The sequence below is a fragment of the Xenopus laevis genome, chromosome 9_10L (genome assembly GCF_017654675.1).
Source record: "Xenopus laevis strain J_2021 chromosome 9_10L, Xenopus_laevis_v10.1, whole genome shotgun sequence".
NCBI classification, from domain to species: domain Eukaryota; kingdom Metazoa; phylum Chordata; class Amphibia; order Anura; family Pipidae; genus Xenopus; species Xenopus laevis.
In genome coordinates this window covers 13496600-13519705 of record NC_054387.1, presented here as the reverse complement: position 1 = coordinate 13519705, position 23106 = coordinate 13496600, and the positions used below count along the sequence as shown (strand labels likewise).

The 23106-nt window shown below is 42.2% G+C and overlaps 1 protein-coding gene across 3 annotated transcripts in view; it reads right to left on the bottom strand.

Moving 5' to 3' along the window:
* cass4.L (Cas scaffold protein family member 4 L homeolog) overlaps positions 1 to 22709 on the bottom strand; it is a 41349-nt gene extending 18640 nt beyond the window's left edge. The window contains exon 1 of one of the 3 annotated variants that reach the window (XM_041575562.1): positions 22593 to 22709. Coding sequence is in view for 1 of the 3 variants with exons in the window: in NM_001091015.1 (NP_001084484.1) it covers positions 1987 to 1998 (12 nt within the window). In the remaining 2 variants the exon portion in view is untranslated. 3 annotated transcript variants of the gene reach the window in all.
* Between the last annotated feature and the right edge of the window lie 397 nt (positions 22710 to 23106).

Sequence of the window (23106 nt, the reverse complement as noted above, 5' to 3'; positions counted from 1 at the left end):
AGAATACCTGTGAAACTGTCTGAATTATTAGGTGACAGTTGCACAGCCATGCCCTTCTTGTGCATTTTAATTATCCATAATGGGAAATCAATACAGAGGATTCCACTTATTTGCTCTCCACGACTTACAAGGCTTACAATCTACAGGTGACCCAGGAATGGGGGAGTAAAGGGAATGTGGCCAATGGAGTTGATCAAGGAATCATAACCCCACTCTCCTTGTTCATTCTTTTACGACCATTGTACAGTGACAAGTTTTACCATGTCACATTCCGCGACCTAGAGGCTTGGGTTTATCAAAGGGAGATATCAAAAGGTTCAGCAGGGTTTAACAGAGCTTTAACGCCCAAGTGCTGGAGCGAGAGATAAAGTTTGATATATCCAAGTATTCTTTGATAAACCTAAGTCCTCGCCCACTTCAAAGCCTCAGCTTCATCCTTTTTCTTTCTGTGTGGCCCTGGGGCGAGTCATCCTACCTCTCCAGTTCCCCAGGTACCATAACTATGAATCACCCTCCAACAAGAAGCATCAGAGCTTTAAGCAAATAAATCATCACTTTTTGATTGCCGGCCCTGTAATATCAGGTCGCCCCTTGTAACCGATACCCCAGTTCACATCCGCAAATCCTGGGAAAGTGGGATTTTTTTTTCTTCTTTCTCTTTTTTTTTTTTAACGAACGACCCAATAATAGATTCCAGCTGTGTATAGTTCCTCTGGCCCGTGATTGGATGAGGAGGGGTAGTGACATCATCCCACGTGGATGTAAGGCATTTAAACATGACAGCTGGGTGCCTGTGGCACATGTGATTTAGCCCCAATAGCCACAGCCCCCAAGTCTGCTTCTTTCTCTCAGCTACTCCATATACATTATTATATCTACGGAGATTTTATAACATAACTCCCCTCCCTCCAAAAAACATAACATTTAAGGCTATAAAAGTATGTTACCCCTTTAAGCACCCACAGATGGTCCTTCAAGGATCTTTGCCTACTACCATGGGGCATTTTGTTTAACAGAAAACAGCAAAGGACACAGCACCCCTATTCATCTTTTATAGGGTGCCAATAGGGTGCTTTCTAGTGATAGGCGAATAAATTCGCCAGGCGCAAATTAATGGCGAATTTCCTCATTTTGCTGCCGGCAAATTCATTCACGGAAATTCATCGGTATCAAAAACATTTGAAAACGCACCAGAATAGTCAATCGCGTCAGAACTGTCGTGCATCAACATTACTTGGATGCTGATTAAATTTAACAAAATTGGCGTGAGCGTCAAAATTGGCGTTTCGCGTGGGACAAATTTGTCCATCACTGGTGCTTTTCATTCAATAGTATGAGGAGCAATGGCTAATATAACGCGGTTTACATACATATCTGGATTTTAATGGGATCTGGTGGCAGCAGTATCTGCTTGTCGGACAGAATATGGAAGCAGTATTATTAGCAGTTTTAAATGTGCACCTATAGGCCCCCCTGTCAGGGGGCTGCTGAGCTGACAATCAAATGCAGCAGTTAGGTATATACAGATGCCCATGTACACTATCCTAAATTGCTGTAGCTGTGCAACTATAGTACCTACCCACCCAAGTACAGTATGTGTTCCCCTACATATGATGAATTGTAAGCTCCTTGTACTAAAGGTGAAGAAAAGAACCCTTTCTATTCTTATATGGATTTTCTAGGCTGGATATAACATTAGACAATTTGAGAAGAAAACAAATGATCAATGTTTCTGAACTACATTTCCCCTACCAAAAGCTGCTGCTAAAAAAAAACACAATTCAGTGGTAAGGTTAAAATAAACGTACCTTAAACCGGTTATTTTGCCGAAAATAATGGCATATCTACAATATAAATGTATCTTTTATTCTGTAATAAGGAAAGGATCCTGGTGATTTAACTTCACATGAACCATGAAAAACATAAGGAAACAAATACTGAACCAGGGATACAAACGATACTAAATGAGAAGTAATTTGTACTTACTGTAACCTTCATTTTCCTCAGCCTGGTCCCTTGAATTAATATCCCATGCCAGGAGGTGGGTGTGTAGAAGCCACAGAAACAGAGAAAGTTTGTCAGTCAGTCTGAGACCCTGGGAAGCTTGTGCCAGTGTTATTACCCTGCCTGTCTCCCCTCTGAATGAGCATTACTTAGGGATGAATGGAATGGAATGCCGGCAGCCCCTCCCTTTCCCCTTTCCTATTGGCTGCGGCTTTTATCATGGAAATGAAGGGGTTTGACTGGGGGGTTAATCAGGGGGTCCAGCAGTCAAAGCAAGTGACAAATAGCTGACTTAATGGCATTATCTAACAAGGAGACCAATATACAAGTGTCTGTGTTTTTCTTTTCTTAAAATTTGTGTATTTAGCCCTGTCTCCACCAATTCAATTCTTCAGCTTTTTGCAGAATACATGTTTTTTATTCTTCCCTTTGATATATTTTACTATTTTTATTTAAAGTAGATGTGCTACATATTATTATTATTGTGTATTGATTGTCCTTATTATCCCTTATTTTCTGTCTCCACCAATTCAATTCTTCAGCTTTTTGCAGAATACATGTTTTTTATTCTTCCCTTTGATATATTTTACTATTTTTATTTAAAGTAGATGTGCTACATATTATTATTATTGTGTATTGATTGTCCTTATTATCCCTTATTTTCTGTCTCCACCAATTCAATTCTTCAGCTTTCTGCAGAATACATGTTTTTTTTATTTTTCCCGTTGATATATTTTACTATTTATATTTAAAGTAGATGTGCTATATATTATTAATGTATATTGATTGTCCTCATTATCCTTTATTTTCTGTCTCCACCAATTCAATTCTGCAGAATACATATTTATTATTCTTCTCTTTTATATATTTTATTATTAGCATTTAAAGTAGATGTGCTATATATTATTATTATTATTGTATATTGATTGTCCTTATTATCCTTTATTTTCTATGTCTCCGCCAATTCAATTTTTCAGCTTTCTGCAGAATACATATTTTGTTTTATTCTTCCCTTTGATATATTTTATTATTTTTATTTAAAGTAGAGGTGCAATATATTATTATTATTGATTGTCCTTATTATCCTTTATTTTCTGTCTGCACCAATCCAATTCTTCAGCTTTCTGCAGAATACATGGTTTTTTTATTCTTCCCTTTGATATATTTTATTATTCGCATTTAAAGTAGATGTGCTCTATATGATTATTTTTATTATAATTATTGTATATTGATTGTTCTTATCCTTTATTTTCTGTCTCCACCAATTAAATTCTATGGCTTTCTGCAGAATACATGTTTTTTATTTTTCCCTTTGATATATTTTATTATTTTTATTTAAAGTAGATGTGCTATACATTATTACCGTATTATTATTGTGGTGGTATATCGATTGTCCTTATTATCCTTTATTTTCTATGTGAATAAGTGTATAACATATATTATTATATATGTATTCTCAGTGGTGCAAGTAGAAGGCTGAAGAATCATTTTGGGGCCCCTCACCTTCGGTAAGTGCCCAACAAAGTGCCCTATGCCTACTGCCCCTCCCCCAAGCCATTTGCAGCAGAATGGTAAGCAACACGGGCACATGCCAAGGATACACAGGTGGGGGCAGGGGGAGCGTGGGTGTATATCAGGCCCTGCCAACTTAACTGGTAAAATCCCCAGCATCACTGGCAGGGGGAGCGTGCCAGTGATGGTGGGGATTTTACCAGTTAAGTTGGCAGGGCCTGATATACACGATCTAGTAGTGGTGAGTCTCAAGCAACCAACTTGACACACAGACCACTATCTCCTGGTTTGCAGCCCCCAGACTCTTCTTGTACCTTCAACCTTTTCTGGGATTTTTTTCTTTTCATAAAGCTAATAAGTTAATATAAAACTGGTCTCACTAAACGGGTAAAAAAAAGAGTCTGTTTACACCTCGTATTTCTTTTCTACCATCTCTGTGGCCCTCTTTTGTTACGCAGTGTCCCTTTTTCAGTTTAAGTTCAACATTTTATTTGAGTCTGACATTCCTGCGCTACAGACTCACCACTACTAGACGCTCTAGGCAGGAAGACTGGGTAGGTAGGTAGCGGGGGCTATGCCTGTTTTGAATCCCAGCCCAGACCTGGTCACCAAATAAGGACTGTGATTGGCTATTTTGTAACCCCTTAGTGGACTAGCAGCCTATAGGAGACTCTGTTTGGCAGTACACCTGGTTTTATGCAACCAAAACTTGGCAGGAATTTAGAAATAAGCACCTTCTTTGAGGCCACTGGGAGCAACATTCAAAGGATTGGAGAGCAACATGAGCCACTGGTTGGGTATCATTCACTGCATTAGGGTATGGTGCCAATTATAGAACAAAATAGAGATAGTAGTTCAAGAGAAGGAAGAGCAAGATGAAGGCAGTAGGGGAAGATGGAGAATGGAGGGCATAATGGAAACCTTAGGGTATGTTGGCAATTATAGGACTAGTTGGTAACAGCGAGGCAAGATGGTGGCTTTAGAGAAAATGGAGACAGATGGAATGTTCTTTGTTGACATATGGCTAACCAGTTAATGACCTCATGAGGAAACTTCGGACGACTTCGGAAAGCCAAAGTGATCCCAGGGCTGGATTTTGCGACACAGCGACCCTAGCCCACATGGTCCCAGCGCCGGGCACCTTTTTTCGCGCTAACCCTCCTCCTCCCGGTGACGCTTGGTCCTAGCACCGGCTCCATAGCTCACGCATCCTCCCCGCGCGCGAGAGCGTGCTCTCAATCAAAGGAGCACTGGGGAGATTTGAGTCCTCAGTGCTCCTTAGTCATGCGACTGGGCGGCATGCCGCCCCTAAAATATTGCTGCCCTAGGCCTTTGTGGCTTCACCACAAATCCGGGCCTGAACAATTTGAGTGCCATCCTGACGGCGATTTACATTCTAGCCGGCGGGAAGGCAGTTCGGGGAGATTAGTCGCCCGAAGAAGCGATTTGTCGATGGGCGACTAATTTCATGAAATAGCAGCGTGTCTCTGCCCTAAGAGTCTAATAACAGTCTTATCACTGATAAAAGCATTGATATGTGTGCCAGTATACCCACATGATACGCACCCACGGATGGAAAAAAATGCCACTATCATAGTTGCCCGCACCTCATTGTACATGCAAAAGTGCATGTACAATGAGTAAAATTAGCCATTAAAGGAGTGGCCCACTCCCCAAATGTAGGTCCAGTACCTTGTGCCTATGAACCTTTATAAAATAAACCTTTTTGTCCTCTGATCAGAACAATTTTATTCTTTATCCAACACACCCGGTATTAATTGGGTAAAAATATATAGACTAACTGTAAGTGGTTAATAAATCAGCAATTCATGCAGCTGCCTAGGGCCAGTAAATGCTGCAGTGGTTATGGCCTCCCTGAATATTTATGGGTCTCAGCCGAGCTGGATAAAGTTCTCTTTTACCCCCCTGTACATGGTGAGACAGAGGGCAGCTCCCGCATGCTGTAAATTACAGTAAGAAATACAAACAGCCAGTAGAGATGTATGGGAGCCCTTGGATAATCATCCCAAACAATAGCAGCTTCCAGTGCACTGAATGATATTGAGTAACTCTGCCCTGAGTGTGCTTGAATAAAGTACTTTTGTAAATGAATCCATTATGTACATATAGCCAGGGCAATTTATTGCACAATTGGCCAATCCGCAGGGGACGAGGAAGACACTAATAAATCCATTCTGGCTGTTTAATACTGACTTTTGGTTCCAGTTCTTCCCTCCCAGAGCTTATAATGGGATTGAAATGCTCTGCCACAAAGTGAAGCTGATTTATGTGCCCCAGAACAAAGGTAATACATTATGCTGTATTTTCACTATGGAAACTCAAGGGGCAATTGTTCCATCTGCTCCTGGACACAGTGGGGGCCTTTCATGGATTCACCATCGCAGCCTGGACTGTTTATATTTCTGGGACACAATGATGGATCATAGGTGCTGGGAGTCTAAAAGGTTTATGGGAGTCATATTATATACACAGTGCAAGGCAAGGGTAGGGGCGATATAAGTAGATATAAGTGGTCATATATCAAATTCTCATATTGAATGTCTTATTTAGATCTATCTGTTCCCCCCAAGGTAGTTTTTATCCCAATTTCTGAAAGCGCGTTCCGTAATTCATTATTAAATAAATGCAGCACAATCTGCCGACTTCAGCATAAAATCAACCCTCTTTTTGCTTATGTCAGCATTCCAGGCTGGGAGCTTATGCTAGACAAAATAAACCCCCAATTGAGACCAAAATAAATTTAAAAAAAAAGCTATAATATTTACTTATGTTTTTTATTTGGGTTTAGTTTGCCTTGCAAAAGGTCCTAGTGCCGAGACCTGAACTGTTGCTCTTGGGTCTAGATTTCCAGACTGTGGCGCTGTTCTCTTGTCGCCCTATGGACAAAATAGACTGGAGGCTGAATTTGGTGAAAAGGTGCTACTGCAACTAATATTATTTAAACCTATGTTTGAATACATTTTAATCTCTCATCAGTCACATTTCTCTGGGTGGAACGAGTTGATCACATTGGTCAATGTCCTCAGCTGCTGCATCTTTTTGGAATTTCAAATCCACAATACTCCCTATAGACTACAAATGTATTGTTATTGCTACTTTTTATTACTCCTCTTACTACTCAGGCCTCTCCTATTCATATTCCAGTCTCTTATTCAAATCAGTGCATGGCTGCTAGGGTCATTTGGACCCTAGCAACCAGATTGCCCGAATTGCAAAACAGAGAGCTGCTGAATAAAAAGCTAAATAACTCAAAAAATTGAAATAAAAGAAAATGAAAACCAATTGCAAATTGTCTCAGAATATAACTCTCTACATCATACTAAAATTTAATTTAAAGGTGAACAACCCTGACTATTCATCGCCCTTAAAAACTGCTGTTTAGTACCTTCAGAGCAAATGGACAGTTCATTGGGCCAAATAGGGGGCACAGACTTGGGATATCATGAGTTAGGTCTCCGTAGGTCCCCATTATGATCTGATTGTTGAGGATTGTTGATCTAGGGGCCCAAATAAAGGCATCAGACCAATTTGGCCAAGTCGGTTTGCCAGATTGGGGTATGATCTGCTCTGCATCTCTAAACCAGCATATCTCAAAGTCTTTGCCCAGGTTAACCTGACTGATCCACAATCTCCCTGGCACCAGACCAAGGGTATGGGGACCTTATGTTTTAATACAGGTAATTTGTACTCCTTCCTATTTAACCATGGGAGCAGCTCCCAGTCCCACAACCAATTAAAGCTGGCCATACATACAGAGATCTGCTCAGGCCCGGATTTGCGGCAAGGCCTCATAGGCCCGGGCCTAGGGCGGCAAAAAAATAGGGGCGGCATGCCGCCCAGCCGCATTATGGGGACGTGTGCGTCCCCATTCAATTACAGCAGCTGCGCCAGCGTTTTTTCGCCAGCGAGCTGGGAAGGGGAGGTGAGGTGGCCGCTAGGACTGCGCGGCCGCCTGGTCGGACCGCGCGGCCTAGGGGCGGCTGTCAATGAAATCCGGCGCTGGATCAGCTTGTTTGGCAAGGTCATGGATCTCTCCCTGATATGCCTACCTTGAGGTGGGCGATATCAGGCTGACCCGATCAGTGGGCCCTGGAGAATACAGGCAGTCGGATCGAGGACCGCATAAACGAACTGATGCGGTCCTCAATCCGACAGGATTTTTAAACCTGCCCTATCGACATTTAGCCAGATTTCGATTGAGGAACCCCTATACACTGCCCAATAAGCTGCCAAATTAATATTTTTCCAGCTTTTATCTGCTTATTTATGGGGACCTTTAAGGGCAGAGACACACACTCAGATTCAGGGAGATTAGTCGCCCAGCAACTAATCTCCCCGAACTGCTTCCCCTGCCTTCCCGCTGGCTAGAATGTAAATCGCCGGAGGGATGGCAATGGGTGCACTTCATTTTCAAAAGTCGCTTGAAGTTGCCTCTGAGTGTGTGTCTCTGCCCTAATAAAAAAAATATTGTCATATTTCAGGAGTCTAAGGTCCAGGCATACAATCCATTCCATACAACACACAAAGGGTTATCTCATTTCCTTAACAATTGCCGCGCTGACATTACACTAAACCGGCTGTCTGACTCTCTAAATTGTCCCCAATAAACAAGCAGCAGCTTCTGGGAGCTTCCAAAAGGGGAGAACACAAATGCAATTTACTACCCTCCCCTGTAGAGGCTTTACAGAGGATTAGGGAGAGGGGACAGGGTGCCATTAACCCTTTAGTGAGTCAAACACAAAGCCTGTGTATTGCCAGGGAGAAGCTGCACCCATTTGTATATGAATGTCCTGCCTTGTAAAGTGGGGAGACAAGCAGACAAGTAAATAGTACAATAACCAATTACAGAGCCCAGCAATAGATCTAGGGGGGAATAACAAGCACACTTAATAGAGGTTGGGGTCACTGTTTATTTGTCGTTTGTGGAGCTATTGATTATTAAGTTTATTTAGTGCACTAACGTCTCAATTTAAGGGCAGAGACACACATGGAGATTCGGTGAGATTAATCACCCGGCGACACATCGCCTTTTCTTCAGGCGACTCATCTCCCCGAACTGCCTTCCCGTCTGCGATTTAGATTGTAGCCGATGAGAAGGCAGTTCGGGGAGATTAGTCGCCCGAAGAAAAGGTGATTTGTTGCCGGGCGACTAATCTCACTGAATCTCCACGTGTGTCTCTGCCCTTAAATTGAGACACTAGTGCACTAAATAAGCTTAATAATCATAATTAATAGCACTCGGATGCTTCATTTTCTGAAGTCGCCCGAATTTGCCTCATGATTCCAACAGGGTTTGACACTCGGCCTACTGAAATACACAGCCAATATCAATTTGCTTCAATATCCCAATATGCCGCACCGGGGCCGACATGATAAATCCACGTGCAGGCAAGGTAAGGGGCTGATTCTACCCCAGCGCTTTGTGGCATTATCCTTATTCATGAATCATTTCTTCTGTTCCAGGTATATACACTGTATATAGATTATATTCCATAAACAGATTCATAAATTGCCTTTTGTCTTCCAAAAACTAGTATCTGGGTGCGAGTGCTACTGCTACAATTTATTTTTCTGTGTATTTAAACATGAGGCGCTTGTTTATATATCTGGGGGGTCTAAAAGATTTTACTGAGGGGGAGAGTTGTTCAATATTAACTACACAACTGCTGGGAGTTACTGTATTACTCTGAAAGTCTTGGATCTCCTAATATTCTCCAGTAAAAGATTTGATATGGATAGGCTTGCCACCTGGGCAGTAAAAATGATGGTTGATTCCAAAGTTATTAATAGGGAAAAGGATAAATATTTAGGAAGGCCGGTATTTCTTTCAAGAAAATGTGGCAACCCTAGATATGGGAGGTTGTTCCACCAATAAGGAGAATGGGGCTCCAATTAGGAAAAAGGGCCCTGATCACACATGGTCACATTCCTGATCTACGATGGCCTGTCCAAGATCTGCCCAAATCCCTCTCACTCCCTGCATCCCACTACTACCAATGTATACAAAGGATTGGTATATATTTAAGTTCACCTTTAAATTAACTTTTAGTAGGATGTAGACAGTGATATTCTGAGACAATTTGCAATTGCTTTTAATTTTTTATTATTTGTGGTTTTTGAGTTATTTAGCTTTTTATTCAGCAGCTCTCCAGTTTGTAGTTTTCGCCAATCTGGTTGCTAGGGTCCAAAGTAGTCCAGCAACCAAGCATTGATATGAATGAGACTGGAATATGACTAGAAGGAGGTCTAAATAGAAAAATGAGTACTAAAAAGTAGCAAATACATAAATTTGTAGTGTTACAGATCATTTAGATGAAGTCAGCGACCCCCATTTAAAAGCTGGAAAAGAGTCAGAAAAAGGCAAATAATTAAAGAAACTATAAAAAATAGAAAAGTTGCTTAGAATGAGCCATTCTATAGCATACAAAAAGTTATCTTAACGTGAAGCACCCCTTTAATTTTGCTCTAGAATTATCTAAAAACACAGATTCTTTGGAGGAAACACAACTTCCTCTCCTGGTGTCAATCACAAAGCAAGAAAGTGGCCCCTGAATTATTGCAATCTGAAACACAATGGGCACAGATAATATGGTGTAATTAGCCTATCACATGGTCCTCTGTCTCCTAACGTAAGTATTATTAGCAGTGGTTTCCCCTTTGATGTTACAGCACCAAAATATATCATATCATTATCTTGATAACAATTGTCTCTATTCATTTTATCTGCCTGGGGACTTGAGGTTAGACACATCTCAGCATTACCAGCAGTCTCCTCTGATGCCAGCCTCTTACTGTTTTTGTTTCTTATTTACAGGTTTTGCCTATCCAAAACAATGTAGCAGAAGTCAGATATCCTAAAACTGCTGGTGTTCTCTGCTACATTGTTTCAGGAGTCAGAACAAGCATTGCAGAGCGGGGAAACCCTTGTGGTTTGTTGGGTCATAGTAAATGCACACTATGGGTTTTTTTGGGATGGAGGAGCTTCCCCCAAATGTACCTGATCGGCGAAATATGTTGGCGCTATATAAATACATGTAGCATGCATTCAGTATGACCCCATGAACCACAGGGATTTTCCTGCTGACTGTCAGTTCTAAAGCAACAGGCAGATTTAGCCAGGACGGCTGGCCATGCTTGTGGCACACCGTTATATAAAGCTTAGTCATACTGTTTTCACTAAGAGGTGCACAGCAGCACCCCACTCAGAAAGCAATGACACACAAAGCAGCTGGGCACCAATATCAAAGGACAGAATTCTGGAATGTGAGGAATGTCAGGTTGTTGTAGCCTAAAGTCGACTTCCAGGAATCCCTCTGAGCCATGTGCTACGTCACTGAGCCCGGGAGTCGCTCCATTCACTTAGAGACGGAAGTGTTGTTAGTGTGAGAGCTGACAACAAACGTGAAAGGGGATACATTCCAGGCAATAGGAACCATTACAGTAATATCGGCCAAGATTATAAGGTGCGAGCAAGGCACCCAATGCCTAGTATTTCCAGTAACCATTCGTGCTCAGTAACACAGTAACCCTTCCAACACTTTCCCTTGTCTATGTCCTTATATATTAGGTACCTATCTAGTGTTACCAATCCCTATTTCTGTAGGGAAATAAGAACAGAGCAGACAGTAACCCTTCCAAGACTTTCCTATTGTCTCTGTCCTTATATATTAGGCACCTATCTAGTGTTACCAATCCCTATTTCTGTAGGGAAATAAGAGCAGAGCAGGTAGTAACCCTTCCAACACTTTCCTCTTGTCTCTGTCCTTATATATTAGGTACCTATCTAGTGCTACCAATCCCTATTTCTGTAGGGAAATGAGAGAGAGCAGACAGTAACCCTTCCAACACTTTCCTCTTGTCTCTCCTTATATATTAGGTACCTATCTAGTGCTACCAATCCCTATTTCTGTAGGGAAATGAGAGAGAGCAGACAGTAACCCTTCCAACACTTTCCTCTTGTCTCTCCTTATATATTAGGCACCTATCTAGTGCTACCAATCCCTATTTCTGTAGGGAAATGAGAGCAGAGCAGACAGTAACCCTTCCAACACTTTCCTCTTGTCTCTGTCCCTATGAATTAGATACCTATTGAGCAGAATAGCCCTGTGGGCATTCTAATGCTCTAATTAACCACAGGTTGGTTTAACCCTGATCATGTATAAACGAATGTGATTTAATGTGTCATTAAACACTGAAAGGCTTGCAACATAGAGCTGAGTTTGACCCTCAATCCACAATTCTGTTTATTTGCAATTAATTGGAGATTATTGTGGTTGCTCAGCGTAAGATTATTTCTTTGTGCATGCATCTCAGTTAAGCTTTTTTGCCTTTAGGGCTAAATAGCTAAAAGAAGAAGATATAAGACATCTGCGTGTTTGACTTATCAGCACCTACATTTTGGGTTTCCTGACCACTAGCCACAAGTCTTCAGTAAACACCCACAGCGTATTTATTTTTTGGATGTTTTAATGGTTTAGCACCTTGGCACGACACTAAAAGGATACAGATTCTCTTGGTGGAAAATCAGCAGAACTAAATACTAATAATAAATGCAAGAAAGGAAGGGGTAACATTGCTGCAATATTCCTCTATTCTAACAAAGGGCTTATGATGCTGTGGCAATGGGAAGCATTTGATCAGTATGGGCACTCAGGGAAACAGATGATTAATGTTTTTGTTCATTTTGTGCCTCTCTTTGTGCTTATATAAGTGTGCAGACTAGAAAGAAACTGCTGCAGCACCTATTTGTTGCAAAAGGTGAAAAATTGACTTTATTAGGTCAGACAACCAGGCAACATTTCGGGCTTAGTCTCACCCTTTCTCAAGGCTCGAGAACAGTCAGACAGAGCCATTGTCGATTTTTATGGAAGGATAAATACAATTGGCCACACCATAAACTCCCTAGGAGCAGCAAATCACCTGTCTACCCAAAGATCAATTTGGAATAAGGGTGAAGACACACAGAGCTAGAAGCTATTTGTCATGGCTACAAATAGATAATACTGATGATTGGCTTTGCTGAGATACTACATGTGGTTTAGCAGATGCAATTCTGAGTATTGTCTACGGCATGTAGTGGCCATGTAGTGTCTTAACAAAACCAGTTATCACTATTTTGTAGCCGTGACATGTAGCTGCTACTAGTAGCTTTGTGTGTCTTCACCCTAAAATTGCATGTCTTTAGGGGCCCTTAAAGAACCATTTTAGTGCCATGCAAAAACAACCTCTTCATCTTACAGTCTCAAAAATCAGAGTCAGTTGAGTGTGTAGAAGGTAAGAGGTGCACTGTGTTGCTATTTATAGTGCTACCAATCCCTATTTCTGTAGGGAAATGAGAGCAGAGCAGGCAGTAACCCTTCCAACACTTTCCTCGTCTCTGTCCTTATATATTAGGTACCTATCTAGTGCTACCAATCCCTATTTCTGTAGGGAATGAGAGCAGAGCAGACAGTAACCCTTCCAACACTTTCCTCTTGTCTCTCTCCTTATATGTTAGGTACCTATCTAGTGCTACCAATCCCTATTTCTGTAGGTAAATGAGAGCAGAGCAGACAGTAACCCTTCCAACACTTTCCTCTTGTCTCTCTCCTTATATGTTAGGTACCTATCTAGTGCTACCAATCCCTATTTCTGTAGGGAAATGAGAGCAGATCAGAATGTTCTTGGCACACAATATAAGCTCAATATATCCTCATACTGTACTGTTTAAGAGAAACAATATGGCACCTCCTTCCCATATGTATAAATCCAAATATACAGAGAAGGAATGTTCTGGGCACACAATAAGCTATACCCTCATACTGTACTGTCTAAGGGAAACAATATGGCACCTCCTTCCCATATGTATAAATACAAATATACAGAGAAGGCATGTTCTGGGCACACAATAAGCTATACCCTTATACTGTACTATCTAAGGGAAACAATATGGCACCTCCTTCCCATATGTATAAATACAAATATACAGAGAAGGAATGTTCTGGGCACATAATAAGCTATACCCTCATACTGTACTGTCTAAGGGAAACAATATGGCACCTCCTTCCCATATGTATAAATACAAATATACAGAGAAGGAATGTTCTGGGCACACAATAATCTATACCCTCATACTGTACTGTCTAAGGGAAACAATATGGCACCTCCTTCCCATATGTATAAATACAAATATACAGAGAAGGAATGTTCTGGGCACACAATAAGCTATACCCTCATACTGTACTGTCTAAGGGAAACAATATGGCACCTCCCTCCCATATGTATAAATACAAATATACAAAGAATTCAAGGTAATAATGTCTTGAAATGATGTATCCCAACACAGTACATGAAAATGATATATATATACAGTATATATATATATACACACACACACACACACTCACACATATAGTCTTTTGCCCAAGAAGTAAGTGGGTAGAGGGGTAGAGTAGGAAAATGCGTATACTGATAATTCATTATTAATGACTCTTCCACTTCCCCTCCATGGAGCAGAGATGCTGCCTACAGATAGACCAACGTTTCCTGTGTGTCTATGATGGGAAAGGACACATTTCAAAGTCACTGAGTTTGTTATGCATTTCCTGTTTCTGGCTTTAATAGTGGGGGGGGGGGGGCAAGGAAATGAACTTTGGGGGTGTCACTGTTTATATAAAGTAGGACTTTCTAAAATATGGCCCTTCAGCAGTTGTTGAGCTACAACTCCAAAGCCTGTAAGGGTGCTGGGTGTTGTACAACTGTCAAGCTGCTCAATGTTGTGTCTCCGGCTTACCCCACTGTTTCCATCTTGCCCTATTGTCCTAATCTCGTTCTACTTTTGCATCTTGCCTGCTCTCTCAGTCTTGCTTTACCATCTCCAGCTAGTCCTAATGTCTCCATCCTGTTCTACTGTCTCAAACTTGTTCTTCTGTCTCCAGCTTGCCCTACTATCTCCATCTTGTTCTACTGTCTCCCGCTTGCCCTACTGCTTCCATCTTGTTCTACTGTCTCCCGCTTGCCCTACTGCCTCCATCTTCTTCTACTGTCTCTAGCTTGCCCTACTGTCCCCTGCTTGCCCTACTGCTTCCATCTTGTTCTACTGTCTCCCGCTTGCCCTACTGCCTCAATCTTCTTCTACTGTCTCTAGCTTGAACTACTGTCTCTAGCTTGAACTACTGTCTCCCGCTTGCCCTACTGCTTCCATCTTGTTCTACTGTCTCCCGCTTGCCCTACTGCCTTCATCTTGTTCTACTGTCTCCATCTTGCTCTACTGTCTCTAGCTTGCCCTACTGTCTCCTGCTTGCCCTACTGTCTCCATCTTGTTCTACTGTCTCCATCTTGTTCTACTTGCCCTACTGTCTCCTGCTTGCCCTACTGTCTCCCCATTGCCCTACTACCTCCCGCTTGCCCTACTACCTCCATCTTGTTCTACTGTCTCCATCTTGTTCTACTATCTCCATACTTTCCTGCTGTTATTGGTAGACTGTCCAGACTATCAAAAAAAAAACAGAACAAAAATGTATGGTCTCACTCTACCATGGAGGTCTCACAATTCTCCCTCCCCCCCCGCTTATACCTCTGGTGGCACAGTCCAGGAAGGGGGATTGCTGGACATACTGGACCCCCATGCAGCTATGAGGTCTGCTCCCTCTAGTGACACATGGCAATAATCATATATAATTCCATTTAATTCCCAGAGGCAAGAATTGTGAATATTTTGGGATTTGGGGCATTTTCACTCTTTGCTTCTATCATGGACAAAAGACTTAGAGGACAAAATGCCCCAGAACTAGTGCATATGCCCAATGCTTTAGTCTGCTCTTCTACTGACTTCTCAACTCAGTGATGACAGAAATGGTTAACAGGGCTGTAAAAAAAACTTCTGTGCCAGTGGTACCTATACTCTGGACCAGACCTAATCTTGTGTCTAATGAGAACATCAAAGCCTATTTGCCAATCTCTAAAACCACCCGCTGTCCACACTATCTTGGAATGTGTCAGTCAACTGGATTACACAGATCAATCAAACCCTGATCAACCCCCACCCATGCATTGATTCAAGTCCAAGAGTGTCTGGAATAATCCCAACACTATGAATGTGTCAATATAAGGCAACAGAATTTGCTAGAAAGAACCTAAAATGCACCATGTTCTCATATTTACCTTTAAGAAATACTATTTATCTTACCAGGGCAGAAAAACGTGCTCCGGCTCTGTAATGGAGGCAAGTGCAGGGAAGGGGGGCAGCATCAGGTCAGGAGCTCCAATGCCCACTCACATATCTAATTAGTCAAACATTTCCCAGCAATGCTGTAAATCTAAATGTGGGGTTACAGATACATAGAAACATTGGGGTCACCCTGCTATAGTTCCAGGGGTACCCAGGGCACAGGAAAGCACTCACCCCAAATCTCACCCTAAAGGTGGCCATACACAGAGAGATCCACTCGTTTGGCAATGTAGCCAAACGAGCGGACCCCTCCCCGATATACCCACCTTGAGGTGGGCAATATCGGGCTGATCCAATCGTGGCAGATATCGATCGGAGAAGCCTGTCGCAGGGCCCCATACATGGGCCAATAAGCTGCCGACTCGGTCTGTCTGCAGCTTTTACCGGCCCATGCAGGTCCGGACTGAGAATTAAAATAGGCCCTGGTATTTCAGGTACACAGAGGCCCAATCAGCCCACACAGAGGCCCAAACAGCCCCCACCAGCCCACTAAATACTGACTTTCTATGGCACCTTATAGCAGCCCCTCTGGCATTTGCCAGACCCCACAGATTGCCAGTCCGGGCCTGGGCCCATGTATGGCCACCTTAACTGGCCTTCAGGCTGGGCCCCCATAGCTCATAACAAGGTTACAGATATATAGAAACATTAGGGGTAACAGTCACCCTGCTATAATTTCAGGGGTACCCAGGGCACAAATAAGCACTCACCCCAAATCTCCCCACTAACTGGCCTTCAGGCTGGGTCTCCTTAGCTCATAATGCGTTTACAGATATATAGAAACATTGGGGAAACAGTCACTCTGCTATAGTTCCAGGGGTACCCAGGGCACAAATAAGCACTCACCCGAAATCTAATGTTAACTGGCCTTCAGGCTGGGTCCCCTTTGCTCATAATAAGGTTACAGATAAATAAAACCATTGGGGTAACAGTCACCCTGCTATAGTTCCAGGGGTACCCAGGGCACAAATAAGCACTCACCCCAAATCTCCCCCTAACTGGCCTTCAGACTGGGCCCCCTTAGCTCATAACAAGGTTACAGATATATAGAAACATTGGGGTAACAGTCACCCTGCTATAATTCTAAGGGTGCACAAGGCAGGACTCGTGTGGTTGGTATAAATATTAATTGATGTTATTGTTCCCCTACATTAATGGGTAGGCGGGTCAGAGCCATAGTTTGAGAATAAAGGGTAACGAATGCTGTCTTGTGTTCAGAACCTGTCTTTGTTTAGAATCCCTGCCATAAAGCAAAACAAAACTGCTTTTTTTTTTGGCAGAAAGGAAGCAAAGACCTGGATATGGCTTATAACTTTGCAACTGGTGTTACTGTGTTTTTGAGCTGAAAAGGACCAGTTCCAGCACTGTAATGCATTTACAGATTTGTGTGCCAATATCCTCATCTGCTACTTTCGAGCAGTTTAGCAGACAAATCCATAAAAGATAACTGAACAAATCAATGGCTGCAGTTCATCCATTGTTCCATTGTCTTTTTATTTCCAGTTTATTATCTCAGGGATATGGGGGGGTTCACCTTACTGATATATTCAGATCCATAAACAGCCTCCCCCCAATCTGACTGCCTATCAGCGGCCATTGATCTAACGCTTGGCTATATTTCCCTATGCACCGCATTCCTGAGTTCTGACTCCTGAGGATTCCAAGCAATCTCCCTGCAGATTGGGAACTTTCAAGTCAATGTTTAAAATGTGTCTGATAAGACTCTCTATCCCTGGGCCGTGCTGGGAAGGATTAAGGAATCTCTGGAATGGGCAGGAGGGAGGGGAACAGCGGCCACCCTTTCTCCAGTTAAAGCAAATACAGGTTGGGCCATAGAGAGAGAGAGACCCCTGCTTGTTATTACTAAACCCCCCCCCCATTCTCACCCCTGTCTACTCCCACACACAGACAGGGAGCAAGTCCTTATCATGGGAAAGTCTGGGGTCAGTTGGCCTTTCATGTGCTTCTGGGTAATGGAAGAATAACAGGCATTCTGAAATGGGGCATTTAAAGGAGAACTAAACCCTAAATATGAATGTGGCTAAAAATGCCATATTTTATATACTGAAGGTATTGCACCAGCCTAAAGTTTCAGCTTGTCAATAGCAGCAATGATCCAGGACTTCAAACTTGTCACAGGGGGTCACCATCTTGGAAAGTGTCTGTGACACTCACATGCTCAGTGGGCTCTGAGCAGCTGTTGAGAAGCTAAGCTTAGGGCTCGTCACTAATTATCCAGTGGAAAATGAGGTTGGTCTGTAATATAAGCTGATGCTACAGGGCTGATTATTAAATTCTGATGTTAATTACACTGGTTTCTGTGCTGCCATGTAGTTATTATGTGTATTAATTACTAATCAGCCTTATATTGTTACATTTCTATTCTATGTGTACTGTATATTGTGAGTGGGTCCCTAAGCTCAGTAAGTGACAGCAGCACAGAGCATGTGCAGTGAATCAGCAGAAAAGAAGATGGGGAGCTACTGGGGCATCTTTGGAGACACAGATCTTTACTGCTAAAAGACTGTGGTTGCCTTGGGCTGGTACAGAAGCACAAAACATCATGTACAACATTTCTAGCTACTTCTTTAGTTAGGCTTTAGTTTAAATCACCGCTGGCACCTGCATCTTCCTCTTGAGGCAACTTTGGTTGACTTTGGAAAACAAATAGATTCTTGCCGGGGGGAAGGCATTTCAGGGAGATTAGTCGCCTGAAGAAGAGGAGATTTGTCCCTGAATCTGAACATGTGCCACCACCCTAAGGCTACTAGAAAATTATTTAAACATTAAATAAACCCAATCCCTCCTTCCCATATGTATAAATACAAATATACAGAGAAGGAATGTTCTGGGCACACAATAAGCTATACCCTCATACTGTACTGTCTAAGGGAAACAATATGGCACCTCCTTCCCATATGTATAAATACAAATATACAGAGAAGGAATGTTCTGGGCACACAATAAGCTATACCCTCATACTGTACTGTCTAAGGGAAACAATATGGCACCTCCTTCCCATATGTATAAATACAAATATACAGAGAAGGAATGTTCTGGGCACACAATAAGCTGTAGCCTCATACTGTACTGTCTATGGGAAACAATATGGCACCTCCTTCCCATATGTATAAATACAAATATACAGAGAAGGAATGTTCTGGGCACACAATAAGCTATACCCTCATACTGGACTGTCTAAGGGAAACAATATGGCACCTCCTTCCCATATGTATAAATACAAATATACAGAGAAGGAATGTTCTGGGCACACAATAAGCTGTACCCTCATACTGGACTGTCTAAGGCAAGGGTCCCAAACCTTTTCTACCCGTGAGACACAATCAAATGTAAATTAATGTTGGAGAGCAACATAAGAATGCAGAGAGTTCCGGGGGGGGGGGGGTGCCTATTAAGGGCTTTGATTGGCTATTGGTATCCTCTATGTGGAATGGCAGCCTACAGGAGGTTCTGTTTGGTAGTAAACATGTTTTTTAAGCAAGTAAAACTTGCCTTCAAGCCTGGAATTCAAAAATAAGCACCTGCTTTGAGGTCACAGAGAGCAAAATCCAAGGGGTCGGAGAGCAACATGTTACTCATGAGCTACTGGTTGGGGATCACTGCTCTAAGGGAAGCAATATGGCACCTCCTTCCCATATTTATAAATAAAAATATATTCCAGTACAGAGGGATTATGGGTAATTTAAACAGACATAAGCAGCAAAGACAAACAAGCGGTAGCAGAATTTAATGAAAAGATTAGTGGGGGGCAGAAATGCATGTAATCAGATTAAACCCCTGCCCTTGGTTGAGCTGAGGCAGCACAAAGCCTTGGAAACCTGAGAGGCAGAGTTCAGATTCTCCCCAACGACTTGATGTGTCCTTGGGCAACAAATGCCAAGAGATTCCCATTCAGTATTCCCATTCATGCATCATTAGGCAGTCTGGCTGTGAGGGGAGGAATCAGGCACACATAGCACGTAACCCTGCTTTGTGCTTATGGTATGGGAATCTGGGTCCCACACACCAAGTCATAAAGGCCTTTCATCTACCAACTGGACTGCATGGAAACAACTAACAACTTACCTCTCACTAAATACTGCAAAGCTGTGTATCTGAGTCTTGTATAACACAGAACCTCACACAGCAGCAGTTTCAAAGATTACATTAAAAATAAAATCAGTGGTATAGGAGGGAAAGATGGAGACAGTAGAACAGGATGGAGACAGTAGGACAAGATGGAGACAGTAGGGTAAGATGGAGACAGTATGACAAGATGGAGGCAGTAGGGTAAGATGGAGACAGTATGACAAGATGGAGGCAGTAGGGCAAGATTGAGACAGTGGTGCAAGATAGAGACAGCAGGGCAAGTAGGAGACAGTAGGGTAAGATGGAGACCGTAGACTAAGATGTAGTTGGTAGAGCAGGAAGGAGACAGTAGGAAAGATGGAGACAGTATGACAAGATGGAGACAGTATGACAAGATGGAGACAGTAGGGTAAAATGTAGACAGTAGAACAGGATGGAAACAATAGGGCAAGATGGAGACAGGAGGAGAAAATGGAGACAATAGGGTAATGTGGAGAAAGTGGAGAATATGGAGATAGAGACAGCAGGGCAAGTGGGAGTCAGTAGGGTAAGATGGAGACGGTAGAGTAAGATATAGTTGGTAGAGCAGGATGGAGACTGTAGGAAAGATGGAGACAGTATAACAAGATGCAGACAGTAGGGTAAAATGTAGACAGTAGAACAGGATGAAGACAGTAGGACAAGATTAAGACAAGAGGAGGAAATGAAGACAGTTGGTTGAGATGGAGAAGTAAGGCCAGATGGAGACAGAGCAAGATGGAGACAGTAGGGTAAGATGGAGACAGTAGCACAAGATGGAGACAGTAGGGTAAGATATAGATAGTAAAGAATATTGTGATAGTAGGTCAAGTTGGAGACAGTAGGAGAAAATAGAAACAATAGGACAAGATGAAGCCTGCAGGACAAGATAGAGCTAGGAATGCAATTTGGAGAAAGTAGGGTAAGATGGGAGACATAGTTGAACATTGAGGCAGTAGGACAAAACCAAGGCAGAATGGACTTTATAGCAGTGATGGCCAACACACAGATCCTCTAGTTGTTTTAAAGTACAACTCCCAGCACCCTCTGAAGCCTGTCTAGAGTGTTGTAATTCTAGAGCAGCGAAAAAACAAATGCCCTCCCCTAAAGATTGTCCCAACATTTATCTTCTGTTGCCCAGAGACTGGGGGACTGAAGTGTCAGAACATGAGTCCAGGAGGCCACAGTCCATTTGTGACTCTTGTGATATTTGCGAGGTACAGGAAGGGGAAGTGGTGAGGTTTTGTGAAGAGGTGGTGCCCGAATGAAACGAAAACACACATTTGTTGCTGTCCTCCTTCCAAGCACTGCTTTAACTGTTCAAACCTTCAGCCTTAGCTCTCTGGTTACTATGGTCTCTGAGCCGATTCACCAGCTGCACATGATCGCCATGTTTTTTTAGCAAGAGTTGGGAAGCAGCACATGCAACAATCCGCTTTTTTCAATAAATATTAAATGTTGTGCACCAGCCAGGGGTCGGAGGTTAGCATTTAGGTGGGTGCCTAACAAACTGCCTCCCACCAATAAATTAACCTGTCCTTTAATTACAGATTGTTTTTGGGTGCAAAAAAAAAAAAAAAAAAACACTTCTAAAAAAAGGAAAACACGTTTTTTAAGATATTTTGCCAGCAGAGGCCAAGTAGGTTTGTTTCCTATAAGGGTTATGGAGCATACAGGGAGATTTATCTCGTGAGGAATCTTCGGGCGACTTAGGAAAAACAAAAATCCTTGCCCACCAGCATTTTCAGAACAAATGTCTCCGTGTCTGGGCCCTTCTTTCACACACCTATCCTGCACCCTCTTTCACCCGGCATCAAAGGCAGAGGCGCAGGGGATGTGGGGCGAATACTTGGACCTGGCAATAATAAATCCTAATTTATAACTGCACCACATGGTATTGTCAAATGATAAAGCTGCTGCTGGGCTAACGTGGTTCCTGTGGCCAAACACAATGGAATTTGTGGTGGTTCACATTTAAGTTAACTTATAATATATTATATAATGGCCAATTTTAAGCAATTTTTCAATTAGTCTTCATTGTTTATTTTTTTTTTAATTATGTGCCACCTTCTTCTGACTCTTCCCAACTTTTAAAAAGGGGGGTCACTGACCCTCATCTAAAAAGCAAAGGTTCTGTAAAGCTACACATGTATTGTTCTTGCTACTTTTGATTACTCCTCTTTCTATTCAGTCCCTCTCCTCTTCCTGTTCCATTCTCTTATTCAAATCAATGCATGGTTGCTACGGTAATTTGGACCCTAGCAACCCGATTGCAGGAACTGCAAACTGCAGGGCTGCTGAATAAAAAGCGAAATAACTCAAAAACTGCAAAGAATTAAAAATTAAAACCAATTGCAAATTGTCTCAGAATATTACTCCCTACATCATACTAAAAGTTAACTCAAAGGAGAACAACAAGAAAAATAGCCAAAACTTGCAGTCCCTGGTTGTGGTTAAACTCTCTGGCATACTAGTGAGCAAACCTCCAAGGCATCAGGTACAGGTAGTTATTGACTGCTATGCAATGATTCACAGCCAACCTATCAATACAAGTCTGTGATAATGAGAGGACACTTTTAGCCCCTTCTTCCCAAAAAAAACAATGCGGGTCAAAAGAAACTTTCTTTTCTTTGTATAAATCTGCTGTCTGTGACCCTACCATGTAACGACCTGAAAGTAGTCACCCCTGCTAGCCCCACCCATAGCCACCACAGCTCTACCTATTTGCAGTGCACCTTACCTCTTATTTTTGCAGGAATTTGAAGATGCTGCTTGATGCTCGGTCCCCACCTTCGCTTTCTCTGCTCTTGAGCGCAAGTGTGAATTCACAATCAAGAGTTCAGCTGCCGCACAGCTGGCACAGTCGTGACTTCAGGAAGTTCTGGGGAAGATTGAAGACTCTGAATATTCTTATTTCTTCCTGCAACCGGCAGCATGTACAGAGTCTCAGGCAATCTGCATTGAATGGAGTTTCAGTTAAAAAAGATAGACAGAGATAGAAAAAGATAGATAGATATATGATAGATTATAGATAGAGAGAGACGATAGAGAGAAAGATGATAGATAAATGATAGATAGATGATAGACAGAGAGATGATAGAGAGAGATGATAGAGAGAGATGATAGATAGATAGACATAAAGATAGATGATAGAGAGATGATAGCTAGATAGATAAATGATAGATATACAGATAGATGATTGATAGATAGACAGATAGAGAGATGATAGAGAGAGATGATAGACAGATAGATAG